The following is a 17,154-nucleotide window of genomic DNA, read 5'->3' as shown; positions in this document are numbered from 1 at the left end:
GGGAGTGGACCCATCAACACAAGGTAATGTATTAAATGTCAAAATGTCTCATGTTAATTTACTGGTTACATTCTCAATTTATAAAACCCATCATCTCCATCTAAGATTAGGCTTGTTTCTAAATCCACTTAAAATAGACCACCAAAGATGAGAGGGTCATGTCATGCGATAATTATTTTCCACCACTGGCCTATATTTCTCTCTTGGCTACACCAAACTAAACAACTAATGGGAGGGGGGACATATTGAATGTAACAGTTCCTGGACCTAAAGAATGTCTCACTCACACCCAATGACTGGCAGATAGACCTATACGAGGCTTAGAATAAACACTGGTGAAATATTTTCCATATGCTGATTCAGCACCACATTTTGCACCACTAGGCTAGCTCTCATGGGGTGTGGTGCTGTCCTGGGTCAGAGGAACAGGGCTGGGCATGGAAGAGCAAGAACAATCTTTCTAGACCCCTGCCTCTACCACAGCAAGCCCCCATAACCTCCGAACAGGTACACAGGAGACATCTCACATATTCTACCCACATACATCTATGGTTGAGCAATTTCAATTTCAATACTGTGTAGTGCCCTGAGAAATGATATGTTAATGATGAATGAATTACTTACGTATTACTGTGTTTAAAGGAGTTTATTGAAAAGTCTTACAGTGCTTATGGAAAATAAAACAATGAAAAGGTGAGCCAAATATATTTGAATAAATACACAATAAGGTTAATTCTGGGCATGATAACTGCCTGGATGAAAAGTAAGAGCCACTTAAAAGACAAATGCATACATATACCAATGTCATAATACTGCCTTATTCATGAGCAACTGTGAGTGGCTATTTACACAGCACCATCTATTGGTCATTGTTCAAATATACTAGTCAAGCACACTATAGCAGGGTTTCCCAAACTCAGTCATGGTGCCCCCCCTCCCCTGGGTGCACGTTTTGGTTTTGCCAAAAGCTTGATGATGAGTTAGTTATTTCAATCGGCTGTGTCGTCCTAGGGCAAAAAAGTAAACGTGCACCCAGGGGGGACCTCAGGACCGAGTTTGGGAAACCCTGCTCTATAGCACTTCAAGTACAGGTGTAGGATCTTAATTTGATCACTCTTATGTTGCTGAGAATTTTCCTGCATCGCAGGAAACGCAGATGAGCTTTGTGATTTACATAAATTCACTGAAAACCCACACTAAAACACGGTTGTATTAACAGTATTGCACTTTTCATGTAGCCTACTTTAGACCAGATTATGGACTAAACATTGTTTTGCTATGACAATATAAGTCAAATTAAGATCCTACACCTGTATAGCTCAATCCATTTAAAATAAAACTGCCCTGTTCCTACAATGCAGGAACCTCAATATTGACTCCATGAATGACTGACAAAGTGACAGAAAGGCTTTTTAAAGTTTCACTTCATGGCAGAAGAGCACATGTAATAAAAAGGATGTTTTGTATACAGACAGGGAGGGGAAAGCAGGGCGTCGTCACATATGGGAACAAAGACAGAATGGGCGGTACAGGATAACACAGAGTGATGGTGGAAGTGGAGTGGGGTTGGGTGAAGGGAGTCACAGGAGTTGTAAGAGTCACAGGCTTTGACAGCACGGTAGTTTGTTTTTTTGCCCATCGGTGGTGGGGGGGACACTGATGTCCACTACATTGTTGCCTGGAGACTCGTCATGTGCTGATCTGTCAGCTATCTGCTTTTGTGATACGATTCGGTGGATTTCTGTAGGAAAAGGAAGAGACAGTTACTGAAAAGAAAATGTGCCAATAATACATCATTTATAGACCAGCTAGTTTCCAGTATTGTGAGGTGTGTCGTGGATCCCTCTTCTTACCTGTGAGGATGTTCTTGAATGCCTCTTCCACATTAGTGGAATCCAAAGCTGATGTTTCAATAAATGATAGCGTATTCTTCTCTGAGGGAGAAAAAGAGAAAATATTGAATTGAGACAAACATGGGTGAATATTTAACCATCTCTGTCCCCCGAGTGAGCTTGTTGCAGTGGTTGTTGTTTACCTGCAAAGGCACGAGCCTCGTCTGTGGGCACTGCCCTGAGGTGGCGCAGGTCACTCTTGTTGCCCACCAGCATGATAACGATGTTGTTATCAGCATGATCCCGGAGCTCCTTCAGCCAGCGCTCCACATTTTCATAGGTGAGATGCTTGGCGATGTCATACACTAGGAGAGCCCCCACTGCCCCCCGGTAGTACCTGATTGGGACAGAGCAAGCAGGTCAAAGGTTGTGCGATTCACAGAAGCATTTTTTCAGGATGGTTTCAACACTATCCAAATGCGTTGGTTCCGTAAAGGGCAGGTTACAGGAAGACGAGCACCCTCCTCCACTCACGCTGAAGTGATGGCTCTGTAACGCTCCTGTCCAGCTGTATCCCAGATCTGGGCCTTTATTGTCTTGCCATCCACCTGGATGCTGCGGGTGGCAAACTCCACACCGATGGTGCTTTTGCTCTCCAGGTTGAACTCATTCCGTGTGAAACGGGACAGCAGGTTACTCTTCCCCACACCAGAGTCTCCGATCAGCACCACTGGCAACAAAACACACAGACAACATTAGCACTGCAATGACAGGCTGCCATTGTATGTGCAGTTCAGTACAGTCAAAAATATGAGATCACATATAGTACAGTCAACCAATTACAGTTATACCAAGTGGATTACTTATCATAACCTGAGGTTTGCATGTCTGACTTTTTTTAAAGCTTTGGAAAGACAATATTTTCATTGATTGAATACTGCTGAAGACTGAGACAACAGAAAAACACTCAGAAATAAAGTGGCTATATGAGTACAAAGTGCTGCCCTGCCTCTTCAGAGGGGGAAAAGGATTTGAACTTTGTCCTTCTGGAGTCATGGTGCAGGAAGCTGAGAACCAGCTCCTGCTGCGAATCCTGAGTTGACACTTTTCAGAGGGCTTCCCTTCCTATCGTCTCCTTCAGTCATTCTCCCTTGGAAATCCTCTTTGTTCTCACACTGCCCCTTTTTCACATTTTCTGTTATGTTTGAAGTGTCATTTGGAATGTATTTTATAGACTGCTGTACACTAAACTAGATTGGGTAACGGGTGAGGTGTGCTTCTGTGGGATTGATTTGAAACACAACATCTAACAGTAGCTCATCAATAGGGTTATAAATTGGGATCTGTAAGATTTTGACAAATGTGTTTTCTTGTGCTATATTGAGTGGAATCGATTATGGAATGGTCAGAGCGTCAGACTATCAAGAGGGTGACCCACTGGGAACTTCCTTCCTGCTCATTATCCCATCCTTATCTGATACAATTAGGACAGTATTTTATGAGCATGTTCAGCTACTATTGATCATAAAGCAAGTCACATTATAATGTAAACAACTGTTTATGATTGAGTATGTATATTAGGCTAATTCTGTATGAGTATTAGGTCTACCTATGAATCATAGCAGGCTAATTGTAGGCTACAACTAATTAAAAATTACTGTGAATCATTTCAGATTTGACCCTTTGGTACACTTGTTTGAAGGATCCTCCTAGCTATATTAATTGTATAAAACCCGACATGTTGCTGGCTATAAACCAGGACCTTTGAGGATTATGGTATTGGTGTTATAAAGCAACCTAAGAAAACCTCTGTTGTTAGCTAAGTTAGAGCTGGGCATTGCTCAACACAATGCGACAAACCCCTTAAACTCATCATTATATTTAGCAAGTCACCAGATCAGATGGAGGCTATCAATTCCTAATGTAGCTGGACATTCTAAAGTGATCTTAGAATAAAATACATTGTGGGAGCTTCACAAGGTACCTTCATAATTGACAGAATGAGACACAAATCATATTTGTTGTAGCTACCACCAAGAGGCAGCTGGCTACAGCTAGATGGATAGTTATTTTACCTTTGAACAAGAAATCGTATTCATCATCTCTGTTGCCCATGTCTTAAAAATAGTCCAATTCCAATTTAATTGCGATATATTCTTGGTCTAGCGTTTCTGAAGTTAGTTGCAGTGTTTTCTCTATAACCCAATGTGTGAGACAATGCGCTGTTTTTTCAGTCCCCAACTGACCGCAGGAAAACGGAATCTTCCTGACTCTGCAGAAGGGGAGGAGTTCACTGGCGCCCATGTAAACTGTATTTTATTAGGGATCCCCATTAGCAAATGCCTACTCTTCCTGGGGTCCAAACGCATCAAGACACTTACACTACACATATTATAAAACAGTACATTATATAACATCACTACACTACTACATATCAACAACACAAAATGCATGATACCACCATACAACAATACCACAATGTACGTGGGTAGAGTTCGTGTGCTAGCCCTGTGTGTGCCTCTTCAAAGTCCACGCTGGTCCATAAGGTGTATTTTTATCCGTTTATTAAATCTGATTCTACTGCTTGCATCTGTTACCTGATGTGGAATATAGTTCCATGTAGTCATGGCTCTATGTAGTACAATGCACCTCCCATAGTCTGTTCCGAACTTGGGGATTTCGAAGAGACCTCTGGTGGCATTTGTTTTATTTATCCGTTATTTTACCAGGTATATTGACTGAGAACACGTTCTCATTTACAGCAACGACTTGGGGAATAGTTACAGAGGAGAGGAGGGGGGTGAAAGAGCCAATTGTAAACTGGGGATTATTAGGTGACCGTGATGGTTTGAGGGCCAGATTGGGAATTTATGCATGTCTTGTGGGGTATACATGGGAGTCCGAGCTGTGTGCTAGAAGTTTAAACAGACAGCTCGGTGCATTCAGGATGTCAACACTTCTTACAAAAACACGTAAGGATTAAGTCAATCTCTCCTCCGCTTTGAGCCAGGAGAGATTGACATGCATATAGTGGAGAGTTAATAAAGCTGCATACAAACATGGTCTCTTTTTTGTTTTCTTGAGTAAGGCAGCTCCAAAATGCAGGTGTTTCAGCCTAGCTCAGTGCTTTCTGTGGTGGTGGGGCAAACCAGCAGAAAATAGGAGCATTGCGCCGCGATTGGCTCAGTGTTCTGTCACTCATGGGGACACTATGTCACAGGTCAAGTGTAAATCCTTAGTAAGAGTAGACATCAAACATTTAAGCCCTTCGGGTCCTGCCATAGAGTTACATTTAGAAGAGCCCTTCGAAGAAGGCTCAAGGTCATTGGCCACAAATAAAATGGCGTCAAATCGCGTTATATGTACAGTAGCTTTGATTGGACTGATCATGTCAACGTTTTACTTTCAAAATCTTAGCTAGCAGTCATCATCATCAATCAAGTCGACAATCTACTGGCAAATCCTTTTTAATGCTTGTCATATGAAATAAATAATAAAGAAAAAATATAGATAAAACGTATCGGTGCTCATCGGCTATTGGACTTTAACATTACACAACAAGTTGGAAACTGAAAATTCAACAATGAGTGGTATGGAAGGAATCAGTGGCTAACTGCAAGCATTGCAAAGCAACCACTAGCCTGCTATTCAGAGGAGTGGCTGTGTGCTTCCAGAGAATGCTTTGATGACAAAATTTGCCGAAAAAGGACCGCCGCACCACCTTCCTGTTTAAGTGAGCACAGCGCAAGGTGAGTCCAAACATGTCTTGTAACGTTATGCTGCTGCATAAATGATGTAATATGCAAGGGAGATATGTACAGTGGGAAGAAAAAGTATGTGAAGCCTTTAGAATTACCTGGAGTTCTGCATAAATTGGTCATAAAATGTTATCTGATCTTCCTCTAAATCACAACAATAGACAAATATAGTCTGCTTAAACTAATAACACACAAACAATTATAATTGTTCATGTCTTTATTGAATACACGGTGTAAACATTCACAGTGCAGATTGGGAAAAGTATTTGAACCCTTGGATTTAATAACATGTTGACCCTCCTTTGGAAGCAATAACCTCAAACAAAGTTTTCTGTAGTTGCGGATCAGACTGCACAACGGTCAGGAGGAATTTTGGCCCATTCCTCTTTACAAAACTGTTTCAGTTCCGCAATATTCTTGGGCTGTCTGGTGTGAACCGTTCTCTTGAGGTCATGCCACAGCATCTCAATTGGGTTGAGGTCAGGACTGACTGGACCACTCCAGAAGGCATATTTTCTTCTGTTCAAGCCATTCTGTTGTTGATTTACTTCTGTCTTTTGGGTTGTTGTCCTGCTGCATCAACTAATTTCTGTTGAGCTTTAATTGGCAGACAGATAGCCTTACGTTCGCCTGCAAAATGTCTTGATAAACTTGGGAATTCATTTTTCCGTCGATGATAGCAAGCTGTCCAGGCCCTGAGGCAGCAAAGCAGACCCAAACCATGATGCTCCCTCCATCATAGTTTACAGTTGGGATGAGGTTTTGATGTTGGTGTGCTGTGCCTTTTTTTCTCCACACATAGTGTTGTGTGTTCCTTCCAAACAACACAACTTTAGTTTCATCTGTCCACAGAATATTTTGCCAGTATCACTGTGGAACATCCAGATACTCTTTTGCCAACTTCAGACGTGCAGCAATGTTTTTTTTGGACAGCAGTGGCTTCTTCCATGGTGTCCTCCCATGAACACCATTCTTGTTAAGTGTTTTACGTATTGTAGACTCGTCAACAGAGATGTTAGCATGTTCCAGAGATTTCTGTAGGTTTAGCTGACACTCTAGGATTGTTCTTAACCTCATTGAGCATTCTGCGCTGTGCTCTTGCAGTCATCTTTGCAGGACGGCCACTCCTAGGGAGAGAAGCAACAAGTGCTGAAATTTCTCCATTTATAGACAATTTGTCTTACCGTGGACTGATTTTTAGAGATACTTTTGTAACCCTTTCCAGCTTTATGCAAGGCAACAATTCTTAATCTTAGGTCTTCTGAGATCTCTTTTGTTCAAGGAGGCATGGTTCACATCAGGCAATGATTCTTGTGAATAGCAAACTCAAGTGTTTTTTTATGGGGCAGGGTAGCTCTAACCAAAATCTCCAATCTCGTCTCATTGATTCAACTCCAGGTTAGTTGACTCCTGACTCCAATTAGCTTTTGGAGAAGTCATTAGCATATGGGTACACATACTTTAAACATTCAGTGTAGGTTGGAAAAAGTATGTATTCAATATAGACAAGAAAAATACAATAATTTGTGTGTTATTAGTTTAAGCACACTGTGTTTGTCTATTGTTGTGACTTTTATGTCAAATTTATGCAGAAATCCAGGTAATTCCAAAGGGTTCACATACTTGTTCTTGCCACTGTATACTGTAGCTAAGAAAGTAATGCTAAGTGTATGCTGTGTAGTAAGCTGTTAGTAGCACATGTGCCTCACCCTAATAATTTGGTCTATTTTCACCAACGCGGTATTGTAAACACATTGTTCGTGGCCGGTGTGTGCTTGTTTGCAGACTTTTTTTTGTACAGCTTTGACAATGCTACTGATAGTAGTGGTGGCACTTGGCTTGCATGTGCAAATTCAGCACACACAACATTCTATAATAGAATTGTGTTATCTGACGTGTCAAATTAAAAGCTCATTTAATGCATCAAAGTGTTATTTGACGTGTATCTTTTTTGACACGCAAAGACCCAAACTATGTTCAATGTGCCTCACCTAATAATTTGGTCTATTTTCACCTCTTAATTTTGCCTACTGTTCTAACTTGGTGGTGCACATGTAGCCTATAACCTGTTTTAGAGAAATGTAATCATTGAATATTGTAAGAGCTTTCATTGTCTAAATTCTGTCGCTGTACATTTCAAAAGTGCTGAACATATAGTTAGTTATATTGATTATGTCCGTCGTCACTCGCTCATTAATGTCTTAGTCGAAATCACGGATTGCCTCTTATCCGCCCTTATGCCATATTTGTACATCTCAATTGTCAGTAGAAACCACATTTGTTTAAGCAAGTCAGTCATACTAGTTATGTTTTTTTAAGGCAGTAAATGAGGCTGAATGAACTATTTCACTGCCAGACAAGGCTCCGCTGATAGCCAGGTGGAGCAGTGGTAAGGTGTTGGGACAGCATTATGTAGGCGCTAACAGTTTGTGGGCACCGGTTAACACCGTTATAGTGCAATTAATGTATTGTTTAGTGTTATGACTTTTCTTCCATACAGATGTACATGCTAAAATCACTACTGCATGCAGATTTATATATAGACTTGTTTTTCTACTGTATTATTGACTGTATGTTTGTTTTACTCCATGTGTAACTCTGTGTTGTTGTATGTGTCAAACTGCTTTGCTTTATCTTGGCCAGGTCTCAATTGTAAATGAGAACTTGTTCTCAACTTGCCTACCTGGTTAAATAAAGGTGAAATAAAAAATAAAAAAGATCATTAATGTTAGCTCTCTGTGTACATTTAAGGGCCAGCCGTGCTGCCCTGTTCTGAGCCAATTGTAATTTTCCTAGACCCTCTTTGTGGCACCTGACCAAACAACTGAACAGTAGTACAGGTGCGAAAAAAACTAGGGCCTGTAGGACCTGCCTTGTTGAGTGTTGAGAGTAGTGCTTTATTATGGACAGACTTTTACCCATTTTAGCTACTGTTGAATCAACATGCTTTGACCATGACAGTTTACAATCCAGGGTTACTCCAAGCAGATTAGTCTACTCAACTTGCTCAATTTCCACAGTATTCATTACAAGTTTTAGTTGAGGTTTAGGGTCTGGTGAATGATTTGTCCCAAATACAATGCTTTTAGTTTTTGTAATATTTAGGATTAACTTATTCCTTACCACCCATTCTGAAACTAACTGCAGCTCTTTGTTAAGTGTTGCAGTCATTTCAGTTGCTGTAGTAGCTGACATGTATAGTGTTGAGTCATCCGCATACACGTCATCGGGTCTATCGCACCAAACTGCGCATGTGCATCCCTTTAAAGCAAAGGCACTCCTATGTAATGTTGTTTTTTGACGAAAATGTGAAAAACCTGTCAGTTTACCACTTTTCCAAGGTTAGAGTAGTAACATGTTCAACTACTTAAGACATTGGCTCTAATCTAGGTTATACCTTTTAGATGTCGAGCAAATGAACAGCAACAAAAAATGTTTTTCACTTCTCAAACTCCAAACCCCGGCCTGGTCTGTTTCAAACGCGTTCTCGGAAGTCTCGTGATGTTGTCTCTGGGTTTAGAAACTCCGTTTCTTTGCCATGATAAAAAAAAACAGTGTAAACAAAATTGAAATTGAAACATTTTTCCATGTTTCGAACTGGTAACGGATTTATATATATTCAATCAAAAAATATATATATAATTGTACTTTGATTCTGAGCTGTCGTCGGTCGCCAGAGCCAAATTCCCAGCATGCTTCACTCTCCTTGGCAACCCAGCGAATAAATTGAAACGGGTGTATTCATCCGCCATTTCACCAACGTTAGCTTGTTGACTTGCAGCCCGTCGCTCCAAAAATACATTAAAACAGTTATTTATTCAATACTGCTAAAGTGAAGGAACACTGTCAAATTTAGACAATATTTTATCAGCGTTGTTGAGGTATTCTATTGACCAAAAATTTATTCCGTAACGAAACAGGATTAGCTAACTGCGCAAGAAGATGTCGACCGAGGCCGCTGCTCCGGAGAAACCAGGCCAGGGGTAACGTTTTGATTTATTTCATGAATTCTTTTTTTTGGCTGGCAGTAACCTTTCTTTACATTTTCCACTCGCCAAGTTCTCGTATATTTTTAGTCTATTGTTTTGAGAAGTTAACAGCTAAATTGATAACCTACCTAGCTAATCACTAAAATAGCTAAACAATGGATTATTCTTGCTATGCTAGCCACAATGTGAGCTACGTGCGTGCACCAGTGCCACCACACCGCATGAGATTAGCAAATTAGCTAGTCTGCTAACGTTACCTAACCTGTCCTCTCCCCCCATTTTTTTGTTTAGTACGCCATCACTTGCTGTTTTGGTTAACTAAGCTCGTGTACTGGCCAACTATTCACAAAATACGGAATAACGTTAGTTAGTTACCTTTTTATATGATATATCGCGTGTCTGAAAATGGGAGAAAGGGAAGTTAACGTTAGCTAATACAAGTTGGCTTGTAATATGGGAGTCTTAGTCTTAGCCAAACTCTTGATTGGTGTAGCTTCGTCCGGTAACTAAGCATTTGTATTAGTTAACATTTAGCTATATTAAACGATCTGTAAACAAAATAAAAGTTAGAATCGTTAACATACATGCCTAAAGTTAGTTACAGAACGAAGCTAGCTAGTAATTTACAACTAGTTGCCCTTTTGTACTGCGGTCTAAAAATGTAACGTTTACTTGCCTACGTATTTTTTTTTTGTTAGTGGACGTCAACCTTTTTTTCATCAGACCGGCGTATTATCGTTACTCCATTAATCACTTCCCGTTCTTTTTTCCCTAAGGGAAATTAACGGCAAGGCCAAGCATGAACCCAGTGTCAGGAAGGAAAGGCCCCAGAAGCGTGGAGGTGGTCGCTTTGAACCCTATGGAAACCCATCAAAGAGATACCGTGTGTTTGTCAGCAACATTCCATATGATGTGAAATGGCAGGCACTCAAAGACCTAATGAAAGAAAAAGGTATGGTGTTAAATTAAGTTAGATCCGTTATAGATATGGAGTCCATCAAGGCTAATAAAACCTCCCATAACAGGTCATTTGCGTTGAACCACTTCACCTTGTTCACTGGAAGGCATCTGGCAAATCTGTAAAGGGCCTAGGTTGCAATTCATAGCTATGAGGTTCTTGGTATACAGACTGGGTGGCCTTTCCATGGATTGGCCTGTGTCCTAAATCTTGGATGGTTTAGATTTCAGAATAGTTCTCTGTGATTTCTGCCTTCGGCTAGTCATTTTTTTATAGTGCTGTGAATAGCATTATGAATTTGTACTTCATTTTGGAGTCCTTGATCACTGCAGCTACACTTGCTTGAACAATGGGACTATACAACCTAAAGGGAGGTCTTCAAATTAGGTACATGGCTTATAGTGTATGGGCCATCAATTGCACCGTTGTGTTGGGTCTTGTGGTTTGTGTGTGTATATAGCTGAAAAAGGAAAACGGTCCGCATTGCCTTGAGACATACTGAATTTCTCTCAGGTGCCCATACTACAATTATTAAAGCTGGTCTTATGTTCTTTGCGTTATCATTTTCTTGGAAATTATGTCAAAATAAGAAATGTTTAATTGGTTCTATTTAATGTTAATTTGCAGCATAGGCTAGTTGTCCTCGACTTCTTTTTGTCTTCAAATTGAGTCCTGCAACAAAAGGAACGGTGTACTGTTTATCGAAGTTTAAATGGTGGTTTACATGGCTTTGGCAAAGCTATAATATAAGTTAGCACTAATGTAATAAATAGCACCTGCTTTTAATCATGATAAAGCATGGGTGTTCTGAGAGGTTACCAATGCCTTTCAGAAACAGTTTTTAGTGTTTGGATATAATAATTGAATGTGGCGTTAAATTGCATTCTCTTTTTTAGGTTTGTCGTTTCCGCAGATCTCCATGTTGTACCAATTACAGATGTGTGCTTGGGATTTCTTGGGGTACAGGTCTACAAAATGAAGCAGCTTCTCGCGGCTGTCCTTGTTTCAGCTGAGGATTGGTTCCTGTCCATTTATGGCGCACTCATTTGCTGGAATTAGCCATGGTTGTCCCTCTGTTAGTTAAAAACACATTTGGACACTGTTGTGCCTCTCCAGGTCCAATGTCTGTACAGCTTTCCAAAAACGTCAATGTTCTTCAGACATTGGCGTTAGTTGAGTTGGTACAATTTCGTTTTTAGTGTAGTTTATGTTCAAAGGTGCGTCCGAACAGTTGTATCAGTCAGTGGTTCCAAATACATTTAACAAGGAACATGTATTTTGGAAGGGTGGACTCAGGGTTTCAAATGACTCTGCAAACGTAACTGTCATTCTGTCAACTTTATCCTCACTTCGAAAATGGTTCCTTTATGATAACTCATCCGATTTAGATGTTGTTAGCTATTTGACGATTGTTCTCTTCAATCTATTGCTCTTGGTGTTTGGGGACTCTACAAGGACAGGCTAAGAAGTCATTTTAAGATCCAGTTAGAGCTTGTCTTTTGTAGACCTGTACCAGAATTGAGGTGCTGGGGGGGAGGCTCTGGAGTAGCAGGCCGAGCTCACGGTCACCAACCGCTTGTCTGCTCTAAACCCCCATTGTTTTCTCGGCTTCTCTCCCCTGGTGTGTGTCGTCTGGAATCTGATTTGTAGTGGGTGAGGTAACGTACGTGGAACACTTAATGGACGGAGAAGGCAAATCGAGGGTAAGTGCAATAGACGAACCTGTGTTTGTCAGCTTGAGTTATCTTTTCTTTCATTGTGGGGGATGTTCAAACCTGGATGAGTTTTGATGAACGTGTCAAGTGGGTGACACTGGACAGAAAACATGGTGCAGTCTGTGGCACTGAAAGAGGTCATCTTGGTGTCTGATTGGGAATTCGGGTTTCTGTAGCCAATCCCATGTGATTGCAGTAGCTGGGAAAGTCCCCTTTTGCTGTGGATTTGTTCATCTGGGACTTAATCTAAAATGGGGCCCAGCCCCCCAAGAGGTTGTAACATGGCTGTTACATGTAATAGATTTGAGCCCATGTAATTGTTTTTGTGGAACAGATATTTCCTTCAAAGGAGTGCATTTTGTCTGGGACTTCTGCCTTTGTGTACAATGTTAAGGGTTTAGATTCACCAGACAACCTCTGTATTTGCTATATTGTCTGGTGACCAGCTTTTAAGCGGTCTAATAATTTTGGAAGAGTAACTGACTGTTCAAGGCTATGGCCATACAAGTGAGTAGAATGTGTTTGGCCCTTTCATAAGAGTAATTCAGCCCCCTGAATACCATTGTTCTCTACAGTGCCACAACTGATTACTAACTTGAATGTTGTTTTTCTACTTCAATGATGCTGCTGTGTGGTCTTCAATCAACCAAGGGTTGCGCGTAAGTATTTTCGTCATTCTGTCTTGATTCTAATAGGTGTCTGAAGGTTATTCTAAGTTCCTGGTGGTCATCACGATGTTTGTGTGAACAGGGTTGTTGAGTTCAGGACTGAGGAACTGATGAAGAAGGCTGTGGAGAAGGTCAACAAGCACAACCTGAATGGGCGGCCCCTGAAGGTCAAAGAGGTGAGCAGTCTGTTTTTAAGATGCTACTGGCACTTGTTACCACCAGAAGAACAAAAATCTACCACTAAGCCTTTTTTCCCTTGTTTAGTGATGTTGTCCATGTCTCTCTTCCTCAGGACCCAGATGGTGTGATTGCCCAGAGGGATGCCCACAGGTCCCAGGGGGGTGGTGGACCCCCCGGTGGCCATGGTGGAATGAACATGGGCATGGATCGCATGAATATGGAGCGAATGAACATGGACCGCATGGGCCCAGGACCGGGCGCGCCACCCATGGTCAACATCCCCCCCAGCCTCATGAACAACTCCAACATCCCCAATGAGATCATCCACGGGCTGCAGGCTGGCAAGATTGGAAGCACTGTCTTTGTAGCTAATGTAAGTTGATTGTAGTCCAGTATGCCCAATATACATCGTTTTTGGTATCATTTTAAATTATGATATTGCAAGTATTTTAACCAAGTTAACACTGTTTTGTGTCCAGCTGGACTACAAGGTTGGCTGGAAGAAGCTGAAGGAGGTGTTTGGCATGGCAGGTGTGGTGGTGCGCACTGACATCCTGGAGGACAAAGATGGGAATAGCAGGGGCATGGGCACCGTCACCTTTGACATGCCTATTGAAGCTGTCCAAGCCGTCAGTATGTTCAACGGTCAACTGCTTTTCAACCGGGTCATGCATGTCAAGCTGGTGAGCAACATATTAGTGTGTGCGCACACTAATATTAACAAATGGTATATTCCTTGTACACATTTTTGAATGTATTTTAACTGATACTTGTTGGATATTTCAGGATGAGAAGTCCTTGCCAAAAGGAGACTTTGCACCACCCGAGAGACCCCCAGCACTACCCCGTATGTACAATTCCCCCCCCCCCCCCCCCCCCCCAAATGTAAAGAGAAGTCTGTCCAACACATTTTGATGTTCAAGGCTAGCTTCCACAAAATCTTCAATAGGGTCTGTTGTGTTTCTTTCTCTCAATCGTCCATTTCTTTTCCCTCAGGTGGCCTTAGTGGCATCGGGCTTGGACTTGGGCCTGGTGGCCAACCCATTGACGCCACCGCACTGAACAGAGGAGGTGGAGGAATGGGCAACATGGGACCTGGGGGTATGGAGCTGTCTTTGTGATCCTCTGCAGTGGAAATTTCATTTGGCTTGGTTCAGTCACTCACTGTTTGTTTGGTTTGTAGGCATGGATGGCATGGGCTTTGGTGGTGGCATGGGTAGAATGGGAGGTATGTACTTTTTGTACAGCGTCCATTGAATGGGTATAGTTTAACATATTTTTGCATCGTGTTTTTCCTGCCCTTTTTTCTCTAATACACTATATTGTAGATTTAACTTTCTTGCCATAATTTTCTCCCAGGCATGGATAACTTTGGTGGAATGAACAACATGGAGCGTTTTGGACCATCTGGAATGGGCAGGATGAATGGTAAGGAAATTAGATTCACACCAGATTCACGTGTTCGTGAAACATTAGTTTGTCTTCTAATAGTTTAATCTCTTGCGTTGTCAGACATGGACCGTGGGCTTGGTGGTTCTTTTGACCGGGAGTTTGGTCGAAATGATATGGGCATGTCTCGCAATAATTTTGGAGAATCCTTTGAAAGAGGAATGGGTTAGTACTTTTAGGATTTGCGCAATTCTTCCTAACACGTCTGACGCTGATTTCTCACAGGACCTGAAATGTCTCACTAGTTGTTTTTCCTTGACTTACAGGTAGCTCACTGGGCATGGACCGCATGAGCTCTGGCATGGATCGCTTGGGTGGTGGAATGGACCGTCTGGGTGGAATGGAGCGCATGGGGATGGAGAGGATGGACCGCGTGTCTGATCTGGACAGGCTAGGGGGGTCTGGCTTTGACAGGATGGGCTCTGGGCTGGACCGGCTGGGGCCCAGTATGGACAGGCTTGGTTCTGGGCTGGACCGTATGAGCTCCAGTGTGGACCGCCTGGGCCCAGCTGGGTTTGACCGCCTAGGTCCGTCCAGTTTGGAACGTATGCCTGCTGGCCTGGACTTCCCCTCTCCCATGGGCATGGCGGACCGCATGGAGAGGATGGGAACCAACTTTGACCGCATGGGGTCAGCCGGTATTGACCGCTTCCCGGCCACCGGGCTTGACCGCATGGGCTCCTCCATGGACCGCATGGGCGCTGTCGGTGTTGGTGGCCAGTTTGACCGGCCAGCTGAGATGGAGCGTGGGGGCTTTGGAGGAAATGGCTTTGGGGGGGCCGGAGGTCCTGGAGCCAACGCCAGGAAGGGCTGCCAGATCTTTGTCAGAAATGTAAGCTTTTATATAAATAATGATCAACTGTCCCCAAATGTGTGGTTGGCGGTTGTATTCAACACAGACTATTGTAAACTTATTGATTTGACTCTCTTTGTAGCTGCCCTTTGACTTCACCTGGAAAATGCTGAAGGATAACTTCAATACATGCGGTAAGAACATAACCCACTCATTTCATTGATGTGGGGATTTCCCACAAACTTATCAAAAATAGAATGTTTTAAATTCATTAATTCATGGAAGTCTTTCTGACCCAAAATTAAATTGGCACTTCAGCCAAAATATTTTGGCTAACAGCTTTAATGTGCTTTCTACTGTAGGTATTGTCCAATATGCTGACATCAAGATGGAGAATGGCAAGTCCAAGGGCTGTGGCGTGGTTCGCTTTGACAACCCGGAGACTGCAGAGAGAGCCTGTCGCACCATGAATGGCTACAGGCTGAATGGAAGAGAGATCGATGTCAGAATCGACAGAAATGCGTAATCGTCCGGTGTCATTATGGCCCTGATATTTGCAGCCCTGTATCGACCTTTCCACATGTCTTGTTTTTTAGGCAATTGTAACTGCGCAAGTGTATTTTTAGTTAGTTCTCGTCCCTGCATAATTTGTGACCAAATTTAAATTTCTTTATATTTTACCTGTAATGCTTCACTTCATTGCCTTTGCTCTATAAGGTGTTTTGATAATAAATATCACCATTGGAATTTTGTTTTCTGTCTTCCTTGCCACTGACATGTACAGTCGTGGCCAAAAGTTGAGAATGACACATTAATTTCCACAAAGTTTGCTGCTTCAGTGTCTGGATATTTTTGTCAGATGTTACTATGGAATACTGGAGTATAATAACAAGCATTTCGTAAGTGTCAAAGGCTTTTATTGACAATTACATGACATTGATGCAAAGAGTCAATATTTGCAGTGTTGATCCTTTTTCAAGACCTCTGCAATCCACCCTGGCATGCTGTCAATTAACTTCTGGGCCACATCCTGACTGATGGCAGCCCATTCTTGCGTAATCAATGCTTGGGAGTTTGTCAGGGTTTGTGGGTTTGTTTGTCCACCCGCCTCTTGAGGATTGACCACAAGTTCTCAATGGGATTAAGGTCTGGGGAGTTTCCTGGCTATGTACCCAAAATATCGATGTTTTGTTCCCCGAGTCACTTATCACGATTGCCTATTGGCAAGGTGCTACATGCTGGAACAGTCATTATTTGTCACAACTGTTCCTGGATGGTTGGGAGAAGTTGCTCTCGGAGGATGTGTTGGTACCATGGCTGTGTTCTTAGGCAGAATTGTGAGTGAGCCCACTCCCTTGGCTGAGAAGCAACCCCACACATGAATGGTCTCAGGATGCTTTACTGTTGGCATGACAAGACTGATGGTGGCGTTCACCTTGTCTTCTCCGGACAAGCTTTTTTACGGATGCCCCAAACAATCGGAAAGGGGATTCATCAGAGAAAATGACTTGTCCTCAGCAGTCCAATCCCTGTACCCTTTGCATAATATCAGTCTGTCCCTGATGTTTTTCCTGGAGAGAAGTGGTTTCTTTGCTGCCCTTGACACCAGGCTATCAAAGTCTTCGCCTCACTGTGCGTGCAGATGCACTCACACCTGCCTACTGCCATTCCTGAGCAAGCTCTGTACTGGTGGTGCCCTGATCTGCAGCTGAATCAACTTTAGGATATGGTCCTGGTGCTTGCTTGACTGCTGTTTTCAACTCTAGAGACCGCTGGAGCGGTAGAGATACTCTGAATGAAAAGCCAACTGAC

General features: G+C 42.4%; 2 protein-coding genes across 6 annotated transcripts; one reads left to right on the top strand and one right to left on the bottom strand.

Moving 5' to 3' along the window:
* Positions 1-627: 627 nt before the first annotated feature.
* On the bottom strand, positions 628-9,298 carry LOC139379883 (ras-related protein Rab-11B-like). Of its 4 annotated transcripts, none has more exons than XM_071122508.1 (5): positions 9,239-9,298; positions 2,367-2,562; positions 2,036-2,229; positions 1,854-1,934; positions 628-1,741 (listed from the first exon to the last, which is right to left on the bottom strand). In XM_071122508.1, exons 1-5 carry the CDS (start codon positions 9,282-9,284, stop codon positions 1,599-1,601), a joined length of 660 nt encoding a protein of 219 aa, XP_070978609.1. In that variant the 5' UTR covers positions 9,285-9,298; the 3' UTR covers positions 628-1,598. The 4 variants fall into 4 exon arrangements, with proteins under 4 accessions (XP_070978609.1, XP_070978724.1, XP_070978665.1 ...); XM_071122623.1 differs by lacking the exon at positions 9,239-9,298 and adding an exon at positions 9,034-9,051; XM_071122564.1 differs by lacking the exon at positions 9,239-9,298 and adding an exon at positions 8,714-8,913.
* A 23-nt stretch (positions 9,299-9,321) lies between these two features.
* On the top strand, positions 9,322-16,089 carry LOC139379644 (heterogeneous nuclear ribonucleoprotein M-like). 2 transcript variants are annotated; one of them, XM_071122496.1, is made up of 15 exons: positions 9,322-9,573; positions 10,356-10,531; positions 12,188-12,240; positions 12,904-12,911; positions 13,003-13,096; positions 13,213-13,473; positions 13,580-13,783; positions 13,887-13,947; positions 14,097-14,201; positions 14,284-14,328; positions 14,460-14,528; positions 14,613-14,714; positions 14,816-15,381; positions 15,485-15,536; positions 15,705-16,089. In XM_071122496.1, the coding sequence occupies exons 1-15, from the start codon at positions 9,533-9,535 to the stop codon at positions 15,866-15,868; spliced, it is 2,001 nt and encodes a 666-aa protein (XP_070978597.1). In that variant the 5' UTR covers positions 9,322-9,532; the 3' UTR covers positions 15,869-16,089. The 2 variants fall into 2 exon arrangements, with proteins under 2 accessions (XP_070978597.1, XP_070978588.1); XM_071122487.1 differs by lacking the exons at positions 9,322-9,573; positions 10,356-10,531; positions 12,188-12,240; positions 14,284-14,328 and having other exon boundaries at positions 12,638-12,911.
* Positions 16,090-17,154: the final 1,065 nt, after the last annotated feature.

This window comes from Oncorhynchus clarkii, chromosome 1 (assembly GCF_045791955.1).
Source record: "Oncorhynchus clarkii lewisi isolate Uvic-CL-2024 chromosome 1, UVic_Ocla_1.0, whole genome shotgun sequence".
Classification (NCBI taxonomy): domain Eukaryota; kingdom Metazoa; phylum Chordata; class Actinopteri; order Salmoniformes; family Salmonidae; genus Oncorhynchus; species Oncorhynchus clarkii.
Note: the sequence above shows the minus strand (reverse complement) of the source record. Positions and strands in the feature narration are given on the sequence as shown.